This window comes from Vulpes vulpes, chromosome 3 (assembly GCF_048418805.1).
Source record: "Vulpes vulpes isolate BD-2025 chromosome 3, VulVul3, whole genome shotgun sequence".
In the NCBI taxonomy this organism is placed as follows: Eukaryota; Metazoa; Chordata; class Mammalia; order Carnivora; family Canidae; genus Vulpes; species Vulpes vulpes.
The window spans coordinates 52,832,690-52,849,907 of NC_132782.1; the positions used below are offsets into that span (position 1 = coordinate 52,832,690).

The 17,218-nt window shown below is 37.6% G+C and overlaps 1 protein-coding gene across 46 annotated transcripts in view; it reads right to left on the reverse strand.

Annotated features, from left to right (window-relative positions):
- LPP (LIM domain containing preferred translocation partner in lipoma) overlaps positions 1–17,218 on the reverse strand; it is a 657,925-nt gene that overhangs the window by 234,986 nt on the left and 405,721 nt on the right. For all 46 annotated transcript variants that reach the window (XM_072752457.1, XM_072752453.1, XM_072752428.1 and 43 more), the window contains one exon: positions 7,671–8,360. In XM_072752457.1, coding sequence (XP_072608558.1) covers positions 7,671–8,360 — 690 coding nt within the window. The remainder of the gene's footprint in view (positions 1–7,670; positions 8,361–17,218) is intronic.

Here is a 17,218-nt window from a genome sequence, read left to right on the forward strand (position 1 = left end):
CAGCTTTACAGAAGGTTATCTTGAACTTAGATTAGGGCACAGTTTCAACTGCTTAAATCTTCAAATAATATTGACTGAATCTTGGGGTTCAAATAATGTTAAATACATGTTATGTCTCAGAAATACAACTCTAAAGTTGTATTCTCTCAACTTCTGGGTCCAAGGGATGTTTGATATTTGAATATCTACTATGAAAATGGAAGAAAGTGCTATGGAATAGAAAAATTCTGGGCTAACAGCAGTCAGAAAACCCACCTTCTCACCTTATCTCTGGTATTTGTTATTAGTAGGATACCAGGCAAGTTGCCTCTGGACATGATACAGAGTTTTCCACATATATGAAAATGCTGAATTTTATAAGTGGTTATAAAAATGTTACATGTTATTATTACATATTTCAAAATGATATTTTAAATAAGTAACCCGAAAATACAGAAAATACAAATTTATTTTCTGAAGAATATTCACTGAACTCTAAGGATAAAATAGAGCAAACACCATATTATTTGCCAAGACTATACCTAAAAGTTGAGTTTTCCAAATTCCAGAAAATCAAAGAGCTAAACTAACTAGTAAATCTTTATTACTGAGACATTGGCACTTTTAGAAAAGTCAACTATTTGACTTTCACTATGGGACTATTTCCTAATACCCTGTGCATAAAATCTTTAAAAGTTGTTATACTCACCATTAATCATTACACATCAACAATGGGCACACTTCTTTGTTTTCTGGGGAAAAGAACAACTATAATCTCTCCTCTGAGACAGGACAGTATGAATGCTTGCAGCTGGCCAAGAAAAAAAAATTGAGATTTCTAGAGGGACATTATCATTTAGTTGAGTAGTTCTTATATTATAGAACTGAAATAGAACAAAGATAAAACACTGGTAAACTGAAGGGAGTTCTCTTAGTTGTACAAATGCAAAAAAATACATATTGTTAGAATCACTTGTTTAAAGTGATTTATTTAATTTTCTAAAAAGATTAAGGATCAGGGGTATTTCTAAACATCTAAATCCCTGAAAAAATAGAATTAGTAAAATGAATAATGTTCACAGACATTTCTCAGTGTATGAAGACATCTATTTTGATGATAAATTTTAAATTCAGGAGAAGAAGAAATTATGCACTGAGTCAAAATCATATAGACCCTAAGAACAAGTCTTTCCGCAGGAGGAACAACTGTGCATGAGACAGAACAAAGAACACTGAAATGGAAGCCATTTTCTGTGATTAAAAGAACTTTAAAAACTGATAGAGAGGTCTAAAGGTAGGTGTAAGTTCCTTTTGGAAATAATTATCACATCTTTTAAAGATCCTTTATACTTCTGATCATACTTGTCTTGAGCCAATGCAGAGGAATTGTGGTATAAAAAGGCATTAGTTTTTTTTAATTATTTTTTTTAATTTATTTAAGTTCAATTTGCCAATATAAAGTATAACACCCAGTGCTCATCACATCACTGAAATGTACCACATACTAGTTATATAACTAACTCTTCAAATCCTTGTAACACTTCTAGCTTCTGTGTTCTTATCTGTAAATTTTAGGAGTTATGATATAATAATTCTGAAGTTGACTTCTGACAGTTTCGGTATGCTAGTAAAGAGAAGCGGAGGGTGAAGGTTTATTATTTTTTCGAATTTACATTCTTCAGGTTTGTGAGAAACTGTTTTTTCTTCAACCAAAAAGCACATCTTCCAAATACAGGAAGTTGATAGACTGTTATCCATTACAGAAATAAACAATTAAATCAACAATTTATTCGCTGATGAAATGGTTAGGTAAAAAAGCCAAAGGAGTCTTAAACAGGCTCATAAAACTGTTAGATTTAACAAAGTCATATGATACAAGGTCAATACAAAAAAAAAAAAATCTACATATGAACAGGCAACAACTACAAATTGAAATTTTTAAAAATTCAAAATGTGAGATGCTTAGGAATAACTTAAAATGTGTGTAAAACTATAATATGCTGTTGAGAGAAATTAATAAAAATAAAAGTCAAATGAGAGACATACCATGTTCATGTGTTGGAAGACAACATTGTTACAATATAAACTCTTTTCAAATTGATCCATAGATTCAACAAAGTCTGAAACAAAATCACAGCAGGCTACTTGGGGAAACTGAGAAGCTGATGCTAAAATTTATAAGGAAATGGAAAGGACTTAGAAAAATGATAACACTTTCAAACGAACAAAGATGGAAAATTTGCACAGCCTGATTTCAAAATGTACTATAAAAATCAATAATAAAGGTAGTGTGGAACTGACTTAAAGATATGTAAATTAGTGTAATGGAAGAGAGAGTCCACATAGACCCCCACATATGTGGCCAATTGATTTTTGTCAAATGTGTGTAGGGTATTCAATGGAAGGGAAGTCTTTTCAACAAATTGTGCTGGAAAACACTGCATATGCCATTGGGGGAAAATGAATTTTAACCTTATCTAACATTACACAAAAAAAAAATTAACAAGGAGTGAATTATATCCCTAAACTTACCTATATGTACATTTTTTCAAAAAAGAATACAGCCTTTGTTACCATGAAGAGGCAAAAATATAAGGAAAAGAAATACAAACTATAAAAGGATAAAAGTGATAAACTGAACTGGATCAAAATTAAAAACTCCTGCTCTTCAGAAAAAGACATCAAGGAAATGAAAAGCCAAGTCACAGACCTGGAAGAAATATTGCTAATGCATATACCTAAGGATTCATATCCAGAATATACAAGGTACACTTATAACTCCCAATAAAAAGAAGAAGCAATTCAATCAAAAAATGGGCCAAGAATTTGATGACACTTCATAAAAGAACATAAATGATGGCCAATAAGTACATAAATAATAAACATCCCACATCATTAGTCAAAAGGGAAATGTAAATAAAAACCACAATTAGATAAATTATTATAAAATGTAAATAGCTAAAATTAAGAAGACTGACAAGTGTTGCCAGGACTGAGGACCAACTGGACCTCTCATACTTTGCTGATGAGAATGTAAAATGGTGCATTTAGGAAAATAATTTTGCAGTTTCTTATGAAGTTAAATAGTTAACCATATGACTCAGAAATCCCTCTGCTAGGTATTTTATAAGAGGAATAAATACTATGTCCATACAAAAACCAGTACATGGATATTCAAAGTAGCCTTATTCATAATTCAAAATGAAATTAAAAATGTGTCCAAAGAAGTTAATGGATAAACAAAATGTAGCATACCCATACAATGGAACACTGCTTAGCAATCAAAATGAGTGACTACTGATATGCATAATGACATAAATGGATCGCAAAAATATATATATATATAGTGAGTAAAAGGCGCTCGGACACAGGAGTGCATACTATATGATTCCATTTATATGGAATTCTGAACAGAGGAAAGTAACCTATACTGGAAAGCAGAATGGTTACCTGAGGCTGAGGGTAAAGGGGAGTGAATGTCACAGGCGATGATGAAGCTCTGTGGGGTGGTTGAAATGTTCTCAAGACTGTGGTGGTGGTTACACAGGTGCATACCTATGTCAAAGGCTCACTGTTACATGCTTTTAAAATAGACACACTTCATTGTACTTAAATTAAACCTCAAAGGGTTGATTAAAGAATATGAATCAACAAATTCCATGGACATTTGGCAAGTGGGGAAAACAGGAAGACCGTGTACATAATAGCATACATATACTCACGCATATTCCAGAAGGAATGTAAAATGTTAGCACAATGGTGAGTGTGAGAAATTAGGTAACTACTTTGGATCCTGAGTTGCTGATGATACTATTTGAATGTTTGAAATACTACTATATCAATGTTCTCAAATATTTTCTGAATCTTAACAAATTAAGACTGACCCCAAAAGTCCACTGCCTTCAGTCTCTTCTCTGTACTATTAAGTATCCCCTAGATTCAGAAGCTAAATGAAAAGCAGTGATTTGTTCTAACTCTGGATATGAAAAACTTCATGTTGGGATTTATTGAAAAGTGTTTTTTTGATCTCCACACTCTCACCAGCATGAAGGGTTTTCCAAGAAGATGTTAACAGTAAATGATTTTAGAATTTAACCAACCCCCAGACCAGGTGGGTCCCCTCAGTTTTCCGGGGATGCACAGCATCAGTGCCTTTCACACACTGTGGGGCCATTTGTCTTTAATGAACTGAGACTGGCACAGATTAGGCTGATGGCAAAGAAAGGAGTATAAGGCTGCCCTGCCCTTGGGTCATTATGTACCCAAGAGTGATAACTAGCCTCTAGGTCTTGGCTCCAGCGCTTTCACACTGATTCGCCTTATCTGAATATTAGAGAACACACACATCCCGCCTCACTGGTGTGTGGAGATAATGCAAGGACAAGAGTTCTGTGAACTGCACAGCAGCTAGGAGCTTTCATAAAGGAGCCAAAAGAAAAGATTCCACTGTGTCTTTAAGAGGATTTCCAGTGGGAAAAGGAATATTTCTCTTATAAAGACTTGCTTATAACAATATTTTTCAAGGAACTCAGCTCAGATGGTCCAGGAAACACATTATGGTCGACTGCAGCATGCAAATTCACTGCTCAGCACATTATGGGAACATAAATATAATCATGATCCCCCGCACTTTGCAGGTTCTCAGGCTGTCTCCTTCCTTTCTGCATTTTTTCCTGTCTTTCCTCTCCTTTTCTTTCCCCTTCTACTTTCTCCTCTTCTTTCCTATTGGAAGGAAATTACAGCAGCTCATCTCAGATATAGGGAAGATTTATGTCTTTCACTTTAACAAAAACAACTTTTTCCTTAATGTATCCAATGTCAAAATTCCTTCAAACTTCTCGATGTAACAAAAGAGAACTATCTTAAGGTATGAAGGTACGTTTTCCACTAATGACTAAACCCCTCCCCTCAAAAACAAAAAAAAAAAGTGGAAATAAATGGGAGGCGGTAAGAAAGTCGAATAGTCCTCACTTGGCAATTATTCAGCGCTTGGAAATTTCCAAGCCCTCTGCAATCATTAATTAATTAGGGAAGATGACGTTCCACTTTACGAAGGCTGGGAGCGTGACATAAAGAGGTCTAGAGTCTTTCCCCAAGCTGAAAGAGGAATGTCAAGGGAGGAATTGGGACTAGAATTAGGAGCTCATTTCTCAAGCCAGTAGTCACATCACTAAGCCACTCAGAGTCAATACTGGGACAATGAGCTCCTCTGTACACAGGTGCAGTTGAATACAGCAGTGTCCTGCTCAAAGACCAGCTATGGAAGAGCCCCCACACCCACCCCCTGTGCCCCCACAACACACACAGGAAATATCTGTAGTTTTGTCGGCCTCTTTCCCCTTTCCCAAAACAGAGAAATGGCTAAACACCAACCCCTAACCACTCTCCTTTATAATCCCAGCAAAAATAGACGATTTAAGTTTCACTTTTAAAATACACAAGATGATGTCCAAATGCATGACACTCTCGAAAATAAATTTTCAAATGACAGGAAATCTACCGATAGCCAGAATGTGTAATAATGTAGTAGATCATCTTGAAGTAGATCATCTTACTCCAGTAAGAAGGAAAATGATGTTTTGTGCTTTCTGGTGCCTGGCTGATCAAAGCTGATTCCAACACCCTGACTAGGCTGCTGATGGCCGACCAAATGCTAGTCATGTGGCTGGACCCGACAACATAGATCCAAGTCTTGCAGTGGGTGCTGATTTTTTCTTTCCCCCTACAGTGCTGGATTGGTTCAAAATGTTGAAGAATGACTATCTTCAGTGCTCTGTGACATGATGGGTAGACAGGACTGGCTCCGTACCTGTCACCAGATGATTCTCTCTACCTAGACATACTTTTACTTTGTCTTGCGTCTGTTTTCCCAGGTGGGGTGATGGGATCCTGAAACAACTCAAGGCTCATTTCTTTCCCTTGGGAACATCAGTCAAGCTGCTCTAGACAAGGCAACACTGCATGCCTAGATGAGCTTAAATGGCGATGGCAATTTTCCCAACCTAGGCTTTTCATCTTCCATAGGAGAATTTGTTTCACTTATATCCAAGTGAGGTAAAGTTGAATAACCCCATTTTTTTCTGACCTGGTTGTTTTCTGGTCCAAGAGGGACTACTGCACACGTGCTGTAATGATAATAAAGGCCAGGCCTTTGGCTTGGCTATTTTCAATAAACTTTATTTAAAAACAAGGCAAAACAAAAAACCCCGAATAAAACTTTGCATGGAGAGATTTTGAAAAGAAAGGCCTTCCAAGAGTAATGTTCCAAAAACACGTAGCATTCAGACTTGGAGAATAACTTTGGCTAGTCAGCTTTCATGTAATGAGCCTTCATAAGGTGAACGGGTGGGTGCCTCTAGCTACTCACAGGCCCTACCAGGAACCTAAAATTCCTTTGGAACATACTTAATAGAGCAGACACTTTCAAGTGAGAATCATGATTTAGTAAATACCTTATCTAGAGAGCAAGGACCTGACAAATTTTTGGTATAATTTTAAAAATGTGAATAAGTATGCCTGGGAATTGACAATCTCAAATGGGTAAAAGAATTGCTCGCTCACACACACACACACACACACACACACACACTTCCATAATCCATCTCAATAATTACCATTTAACTTCCAGATAATCAAGGGCTCTCCAGTTTCTGAATTTTCATAGCTCTAAAAGGGTGGGCTCAGTTCCAACCCAATAACTGGAAACTAGCTTGGTTTCTCCCTCACATTCCTTCCAAGTAGATCACCTTGGTTCCTCTTGATAGGGTGGGAAGAAACATTATGTTGGTTCTAGTGTTCATGGAAAATCCAAGTTGTAGCTGAGTAGCTATGCGCAGTATTTTAACTATTTGCAGGAAGTAACTGAACATGTTGACTTAAAATGTATGCTTGCAATAAAATCCAACTACTGTCATAAACAATTTTTAAAAATTTCTTAATATCTTAAAGGCTGGAGAGGAAGATAATTCCTGAAGGATCAGTAATGGCGATGAACAAGAGGTAATAAACAAGTGCCAAACTACTACAGCTCCTTCCCAAAGGAAACTAGACAAGGTGTCTGCATTATTTTGAATCCCCTGCATCTTACCTACCTCCTGCACTCTTGGATACTTGTTCTATCCCAGCAGCCCTAGGTTTGTCCTGCCATAGGCAGAACCCAAAGCACCAACTTGCTTGGGTTCTAACTGGCTTTACATGAGCCTGACCTGATAGCACTTCACCTAATGTTGCCTTATATACCTCTTGCAAATCTGGGAACCTCTCGCCCTTATTAAGATATGAGGTCCTGCAGATCTATTCAGATCCCAAGTAAATGTAACGTCTTAAGTGTGAGGAAGTTTCTTACCCACAGAGGGAAGTTTTGACGAACAGGAGACAAGAGCTAGAAGCTAAATTATTTTCCCTTCCTCTTCCTGAACAGACTGTCCTGATTTGTTCATATATAGTCTTTTGGAAGATGATCCTCAAAACTGAACAACTGGTTATATTTGATACTAAACAGTAGCCTTACTGGTAACATAGCCCACATAGCATCTCCCCACTTTCCTGTTTTACTCATACTTCCCTGGGACTGAACATCCTAATGGCATAAAAGTAGCGTGTACACTTTTGCCCTAGGCTCTGCTTTCTGGGGAAAGCAGGCCAAGATACATACTCCTTCAGCCTCATTGCTACATTAATGAGCTCCCTACCTTTTGCTGCAGTGGTGATGCACAGGGTGCTGAAACTGGATCTGTGATATAGGTCTTCTTGGGACCAGCAACTGGATACATCCCAGCCGGGTTCTGGTTTCCTGTTCCAAAAGGAGGATACCCTTGTTCTCGCTTCCAGGTATTTGGGTGACCTTGTTGACCATAAGGCGGATCAGAGTCATTTTTGCCCCCATAGCCAGGCCCTGCTGGGCAAGAGGCTTCATAGTAACGACCTTGGTTGGGGGCATACCCATACCCAGGCTCAGGCTGAAGTCCTGGCGGTGGCATATAGGCATAATCCATGCCCCCCCGTGTGGAAGGAGGTGGGCACTGCCCAGAGATAGAAACTGGCTGAGTGTTATAGCCCTGGGGTCCTGGGCCTGTGCCATAAAATTGTCCTGATGAAGGAGCAGCCATGTAAAGAGAGCTGGGCTGAGCTGACTTCACTTGTACATTAAAGGTAGGCCTTGAAGGGGTGGACGCCGTTGTATAGGAGGCAGGGACCGGTGGAGGCTGGGGCTTTAGTGTTCCAATCGGTGCCACGGGGATGGGTCCAGCCTGGGGTGCAGGCTGGGGTTTCAAGGTAGACTTTTTGGTTGCTGTTAGAGGGGGTTGGTTTGGTATAACCATTCTTTTGTGTCCTGTGACAGGGGTGGAGACTGGAGGAGAGGCTGTTGAACTAGTAGAGCCCTGAAGTGGGAAAAAGGAAAAAAAGAAAAAAGGAGATTACTGTCAATGAAACATAAAAACACATATTAGTGACGGCTATTATTATCTCATATTAACTTTGCAAAATACAAATAAGGCATGGTTCCTGCCTTCTGAGAATTCACAAACTAACACAAAAATCATAGGCACTTTTGTGTACTAAGATGAACAATCAAAAAAAAAAAACTTAAGGAAATGACTATATATCATTACACCAGAATGAAAAGAAAAATGCTTCAGAGGAAAGCCAACCAAAAAGAGCAAAAGACTTATATACACTAAAAAGTAAAAATGCTGCTGAAATCAATTAAAGACATCAATAAATACAAAGACATCCTGTGCTCATGAATTGGAAGACTTAATATTGTGGAGATATTAATACTATCCAGAGTAATGTACAGATTCAACACAATCCCTATCAAAATTCCAAAGGCATTTTTTTTTATATAAAAAGAGAAGTATATCAGCCTAAAATTCACATGGAATCTCAAGAGACTCTGAATAGCCAAAACAACCTTGAAAAAGAACAAAACTGTAGATCTCCACTGTGTAATTTCAAAATTTATTACAAAACCACCATAATCCAAACAGTATGATAGTGGCATAAAGACAAACACATAGACCAACAGACTAGGACAGAGAGTCCAGAAGCAAACTCTTGTATGCATGCACAATTAATTTCTGATGGGTTTCAAGATTCATTTGTTTGGGAAAGCATAATCTTTTCAACAAATGGTGCAGAAAACTGGATATGCACATGTAAAAGAGTGAAGTTGGACTCTTACTTTACACCATAAGCAAAAAGTAACCCAAAATTTTAGCCCCAAATATACGAACTAAAACTACACACCAGGTTCCCTGCATGGAGCTTGCTTCTCCCTCTGCCTGTCTCTGCCTCTCTCTCTCTGTCTCTCATGAATAAATAAATAAAATCTTTTAAAAAAGAATAAGAAAGCAGAGGGGAAACAACAAAACAAAACTTCATGACATTGGCTTTGGCGTCTTTTTTGATATAACACTGAAAGCACTAGCAATAACAACAAAAATAAACTGAACAATGTGATCTCAATCAAATTACCAAAGACTTAGTCATCATTCAACTAAAAGGAGGTACCAGAGAAAGAGAAGGACCAGGCCAAGGAAAACAGAAAAAGAAAAGCAAAGAGAAACAACTACCCTGAGGACAACCAAGAAGATGCTAAATTTTAGATCAAAGATTCCTGTCAAAGAGTGATTTTCCAAAGATAATTCAAATGCCGAATGCTCCTCCTTTTCTAGCTTTTCCATTTCTGTTGCATTCATTCATTCAATCCAGAACACTTACTGAATACCCTAAGAATGTTTAAGGACACAAAGATGAAAAGATCTCACTGCCAAACTATGAGAGGCCTTGGTTAGGCTGGAGATAAATAAAGGCTCGGAGAAGGCTTGAAGATTTAAACTTCTGTTCTCCAGTATCAGGCTACTGGGGAATCTGCAAATATGCCAATGACAGAATGTTTTTATTTTACTCTGAGTTATTATTAGATTTGTTGCTATAACAAATGAATGACCACACCCTGATTTTGTTATTAATTTCCATGCAAATTAATGTATGGATCGATGGAGAGAATGCAGGGCCTTATATTATTCTAGTGTCATTCATCCACGCCAAACCACTAGAGATAAGGGGAAAGATGCCGCTAACTGCCTCTTCATGCCCACATATCCTCTTCATTACTCAAAGAATTGTAATTCTATCTAGGGTGACAGTGTGTCCAAACTTAAAATATGTCTCTTAACTACGTTGTAGGTAGGAGTTGCCATGGGACACAGTTCTGACCAATGAGATATATACTAAGCATCTCTGGGAAAACTAAAACTCATCCTTACCTACTTTGCCAATTTCCTCTTTCTTGCCTGATATGTGGATGTGGGGTCCTAGACTGTGCAGCTATCTTCCCCCTTTGTAATATGCAAGTCTACTGGCACACATATATAGGTTTCTGAAGATAGCCTTCTGGTGATCTACGCTGATCTGAAGATTAAAATTTGGTTACTTGGTTAACATATAGTAATTCTCAACTGGAGAGGAAACCACCTACTGACCAGGGAAGATTGGGAATGAGTGGGGATAACTTGATTGTCACAGTGATTAGGATATACTATTATTATTATTATTACATGGGCAGACAGTAAAACACAGCATTGTCGAACCCAGATGGCAACAGTGCTCCTGATAAAAGATGACAGATTCTTTGGCCACTTTTCTTCTGCCAACCTACCTGTGAAGTTCCCAGATGTGAGCCAAGGACTTCACTGATCCCCTCTAGCATCTTTCCTCTACAACATTCTCCACTTCTTGGTTCAAATAACTGCTCTCCCCTTGGTCCCTTTGAGTCTGGAGGACACAACAACTTTGACTTTGCCTGCTCCAGATTATTGCTCTGTCCTTTCAGGCTTCACCCTATCCCAGTGGGCCTGTGTACACAGTGCATTTATAAATCAATGTGCTACCATTTTTCTTGGGATCCTGACCATTACAGCTCTCTTTTCCACATTTTGTCTCAAATTTTGTCTACTTTCCTAGGGAATTTGTAATTCTAGATTTAGTTCTCTAAGTTACAGGAGGCTGTTGAATACAGTTATCTTTTATTCCCCTCCCTCCTTTTCTGATACTAGCCTTTCAGGGGACAAACTTGCCATTTACTTTTGTAATTTAAGCAACTTGAGTAATCTTGTCTTGGCAGAGTCGCTCTTCCCTTCTGCAAGAAGATGGCTCCCATAGTACCCAAGAGAAAGAGATTCAGTTTCCTTTTTAGCAGCTTATTAAAATATATATCCTGAAGAAATTCCTACATAAATACACAATCAAGATCCTAACATTCTGTAGTAGAAAGCACAGTAGAGTCAGTTTGAACCTTAAAAAAAGGCAAAGTCAGGTGTTTTGTTTTTTTTTTCCCCTAGTCAACCATGTCAGTCTTAAAAAAATGTCAGCATAGATGGAATTGAATATAAGAAGGAATAAAGCTTTTCTTTTCTTTGATGACTCAAGATCAGCAGAAACCCAGAGTTCCTATTTTGAACACTTTACAAACCCAACTATAAATGGAGACAGTGACTGAGCAACTGGCTAATGACAAGCATACACTCTGCTGCAGCTGTAAGGAAGCCTGCCCCCAGAGCAGATCCTTCAAAAGTCACAGATTTGAAAATGAAAGCCAATCACATTGATAAAATAAGCAAAAAAGACTTAATGTAGACCTATCTCTTTAGAAGCAACTTTTTCCAACAAATTTCTCTTTCTCCGTGAATACACACACACACACACACACACACACACACACACAATTTAAACTTCCCTAACATCTTTGATGGCATGCATCAGGGCACAGACTCAGTAGCCGTGGCTTTCTTCTAGGAAATATGTTGCCAGTAGAGCTCTCTTTGGGGCATAAGAAGGTTTCTCAAAACTTTATTATGAATTCCGCTGTGTATGTGCCGGCATGTTTCTGAGTACTTCCTATATCATAACTCTGTTAGTGAAAATAGCACATTTATCTATATATTTTTTTCCTTTGCAATTTCACATTCTTTACCTCATTGGAGGTGGAAGGGGTAAAGAACAGGAATCATTTTAAAGCACATTTATTTATGTTCTTTATAGTTAAAGAAAGCTATGGCAACATTTTCCTGGCCCACATATTCAATTAAATACATAGTGAATCTTTTCTACTCACTGAATTAGTTGGCACTTCCGAGTATTTATTTTTGGCGTATCATTTCTTTTTTGTTTTGCAGAAATTCTTAAAGTTTTATCATGATTTAACATTTTTATTTTGAAAATCAAGCACATTTTATAATTATTATATATATATATACACATATATATATATATATAAAGATATATTTTTTCCCCCTGAGACTTGAATCTCTGTAATAGTCTTCTCGTGTGGTTATTTTTCCATTAATTATTCTCTCAAGATCTTTGACAAGAAAAGCTTTGTGAGGTTAATGGGAGAATGGTAACATCCTAGGATGAACAGTGAATGCATGTCTCCCTGTCCTTCATGAGTTTCTAGTCTGGTAGAGGGGCGAATACAGAATCAGCTGCTGTTGAATGGATGTTCTCATTACCAGGAAGAATTGGCTGTGGCTATAAGACAACAACAGACAAGGGATGTTGAGAACGTCTCTCGTGCTCACCCTGTGGCGCAGGTCCTTGACTTGCTTTATGGCCAAGTCAGAATAATGTCTTATTCCTCAGTCTCTCTTGGCCCTGCCCACTCACTCCCTGAACACATCTGTACACACACACACACACACACACACACACACACACACTCCCCTTCCCTAATCTACTACTTTGTCTTCTCTGGAACCCCTGCTTACTTCTTACAGCCTGTACTTTACTCCAGTCTTGTTTTGTTTTCCCTACTATTCATCCTCATCACCATGTCCCTGAGCTATTTATTGCCATCAACTCACTCCACTTCTTTCTCACTTTCCTTCCTCAATAATGCCAGTCTTCTAACATGACCATATGAGCCTGATCCCAATTTGCAAATGACTCTGCCTTGTGTTGAACTCTTTTTATTACTCTACACTGTGTTTTTTTTTTTAAATATATTTTACAAAGACTTTCCAGTCTAGTCCCTGCCTCCCTGTCCAGCCACCTCCTTCTTTCCACCATCACTCACATCACACTCCAGCAATTTTAGACTGATGCAGAGACTGGAATAGATCACACAGTTATGTCTGTACTCATATCTGTCAGCCAGGCCCTCCTTCTATAGTCTCTGATCTGTTCTATCCAACTCTCTACCACGTTGCTCCCCTGCTGCTCAAACATAGCCATCTGGGCAGTTGCTTACTTATTCTGCAAGTCTCAGATCAAATGGTGCATCTTCTGTAATGTCATTCCTGACTCCCCTGTAAGTATTTTGAGGTTTTTTTTCTATGGTCCTTCAGTTATGTACCCCATGAACTTTGTACATAACCTCATTAAAATGGTTATGTTATGGTGTTTTAATACTTGACTTGCATGTTTTAGAAGTTGGAAAGAAGTCAAGCTGTAAGATCTAGAAAGTCAAATTATCATGATCTCAAACAGACAGAGATTTGTCTTTTATAATAGATAATCCAGGAATAGGCAGCCAAGAACTAATATGTCTGCTCAACAGTGACAGCAGGGATTCAGGCTCTTTCTAGGTTTCTGCTAGAAGTACTTTACTAATCTTTCTTTCAAATTGCTACTGAGGACAGTCTTGAACATACTGCCCAATAGCCCCAGAATCATGATCTTTTTTATCTGATATGGGACCTCTTCTCTTCTCGCTTTCTCTGTCTCTTTATTAACTCTCTCCAGGACCATAGACATAATTTAAAATGCCTTCTATGTTCTGAATATTCTTGAGTGCCTATCTCCAGAATTCAGCAATACTCTGAATACTAGGCCCAAATATTCAGCTGTTTATTTCACGGTCTGCTTGGATGTCTCAAATGCTCTTCAGGCTCAACACAGTAAAAACTGTTTCATCATCTTCCTTGAATCTGCGCTTATGCTTCTCGTCGTCTGGTTTTCTCATCCACACAGGTGTTGCTCAAATGAGAACACTAGGAGTCATTCTTGAGCCTCTCCCTCACATCCTCTTCAAGTACTAAATCCTGTGGATTCTATTTCCCAAATAGGGAGTTCTGTAACTCTCAAATATTTCCACATTTCTTCATTTCCTTTGCTGTGACTCTATTGCAAGATGCCACCACCCGTCACCAGGAATTGTCCAACAGCATCCAGACTGGTCTCCAAGAATATACTCTTGCTCCCCACTTCAGTGAATCCTTCATTCTGTAGACAGAGTGCTTTCTCTCAAATGCAGATTTAATCACACTGTTTTCCTGCTTAAAAGTTTTCAGTGGCTTAAGGGAATGGTTTGGACTCTAGCTCTTCTCCTTCTCCTCAAGAGCTACACATTATATCACTCTCTGACACTGGCTCTCTCTCATTTCAGGGATTATACCCATTTGGCTCCGCACCTCTCTTTGAATTCTAATGAGCTAATTCCTAAGAACCCCTTTAATCTCAACCTGAGTATCTGGCTCCTCGGCAACCTTTGCTGAATTCTCTGGCAGAGTAAGCACTATTTACTCCTCCCCTTCTACACATGTCACACTTGTACCTGTCTGTTTTCACAAGGTTAGAGATGGTCCCTCTTATTCACTCCTGCTTCCCCAGTGGCTTTTTCATACCGTAGCCACTAGTAGGCATTAGACAAACATTTGAATGAATGAATGAACGAATGACCAATAGACTCCATGAAACATTCATTTCTCTTGTCAGATTATAACCAAACATGCAAAATAAGAACTAGCTCATTTTTCTTATTACTTGACAATCAAGAAACTCTGTCATGCATTTAATGTATGCTTAATTACAGTAATCTCATTAGTCTCTCCCTTCCTCTAAATAGTTCAATGACTTTACTTTTTGAATTTATTACTACTACTCTCTTTCAAAGAAACATTGAGATGCTTATTTTCATTTTGATGGTTATATTATGTATGCAAATTCTACTTGATGCTGGCTCAAATCTCTTACAGAAATAGTCAGGGGCAAAATTTTAAATAAACTTTGAAAGAAAGGAGACTAATGCATTTAAAAATAATCTTTAACAACATGTACTGTGACAAAATGCATGTGGACTACCAAGTAATCACAATACCCTGATCTCTAGAAATTTAATTAATCAAAGTTATTTATTCAATTAAAAAATTGAATTATGCTGTTTGTCAATTGCTGAGCTGGTTGCTAAAGGCACAAAAAGACAAAGGCAGAGTTACTGCACTCAGATAATTATTAATTACATTTTTTGGACAAATCTGGGTGTGATAAGTAAAAGTGTTTCTACTAAGAAAGAAAGCTTTCTCAGGTAACAGAAGGGGAATATATTCAAAAGTTAAAGTCCTATATGAAAGCAACTATATTAAAGTCAGAGCCCCCTCATATATTTTGATTCCAGCTATTACAGTGATGTGGAAAATGCCTAAGACAGTAAATGAAAATGTAAATGTTAAATGACAAACTCAGAATGTGAAACCAATCATATATGCAATATGATTGAAGCTACATGAAATGTTATTTCCATACAGACAAAGAACAAATAAATTCTGGAAAGGGGAATGGTTGATTTGCTGGAATGGATTCTGGGCATTTCAACTTCAATTTTATTTTCAATACACTTATTTCCAGTTATGTGAACAATCTAGTGATTCTAAGAGTAAATTCTGAATATTTACAATAAGTTTTAGTGGCCAATAAGAGCCTGCTCTCATCACTAAAAATTCATACCAGGTAGGTACTGAATTGGTAATAGCTAGATAAAGAAATAGCTAGACTTGGTTGCTAAGTTTATAGAATTAGAAAAACATGCAAACAGAGCTGACCTATGTCAGTTATACTGTCATGCATTCCTCATATTTGCTACTTGTTTTTGCTTAATAAAAAAAATTACTTCATTGCTTTCTTCAGGTCCTTAATTGAGGAATAACTTAATTTTGAGTTCTTGAGTCCCTTTAGCAATTATCTTCCAAAATTTAGGGTTGATTGATTGATTGAATTTTAAGTAAGCTCCACGTCCAGCCTGGGGCTTGAACTCACAACCCTGAGATAAAGAGTTCACATGATCTACCGATTGAGCCAGTCACGACTCAGAGCCCAGAATTCAGAATTAGTGCCCCCAGCAAATAGATTTCTTACTCATTCGGGCTACTCACATTGTTCACTTGATAGATGACCCTATGAGCTAGAAAGCAATCTAACAGACTAAGAGTATAATACATGAACATACTACTGTACATTTCGACAAGCATTTTTCAAATCTGGCATCACAAAAGGATCTTTGGCGGCTTTTTAATAAAAATTATCTTTTGTCCACCCACTTAGAGAATGAAATCTGGAAATTAAAAAGGAAAGGAGCAAATAATTCTTCTTTGAACCCAGAATTCACAACTGCATCCTTAGGTAGTGTTATTAAAGCAGAATAAAGAGGTATACCTGGAGATGGGAGGTAGGAGTAATAGAAGGGGTTACCTTAATTATCTTCAAAGGAAAATGTTTATATGAGTTAGACTTAGGGACCAATGCAGTATTTGTTTAGTTCTATAAACTCCTTATGGGCAATCTATCTATGGGTTAATTTGTTGATATGTGTACCAGAAGTCCTGATAAAGTCCATACTTTTTGTTTCTTGAAATGTTCATATAAAAATGAAAGATTATAATCTTATAAACAATTTAAATAATGAATATGGGAGTTGTTAAAATAAATGATGGTGCATTCATATAATGGAATACTAGTCAGCAATTAAAAATCATATTGTTGGGATCCCTGGGTGGCGCAGCAGTTTGGCACCTGCCTTTGGCCCAGGGCGCGATCCTGGAGACCCAGGATCGAATCCCACATCGGGCTCCCGGTGCATGGAGCCTGCTTCTCCCTCTGCCTGTGTTGTGTCTCTGGCTCTGGCTCTGCCTGTGTCTCTGGCTCTGTCTCTCCTTCTATCTCTCAAGAATAAATAAATAAAATCTTTAAAAAAGAAAAAAATAATAATAAAAAAAAAAGAAAAAAAAATCATATTGTTAAATATTGCAAAACCGATCAACAACCGACCAATCTGCTTCTGGATATATACTCAAAATGAATTGAAAGCAGAGACACTGCACACTCAAATTCATAGCAGAATTATTAATAATGGCTAAAATGCAGCAGCATTCCAAGTGTTCACTGACAGGTGAATACATAAACAAAAGGTGCTCTATGTATACAATATTGCATTACTCAGAAAGAAATTCTGACAACTGAATGA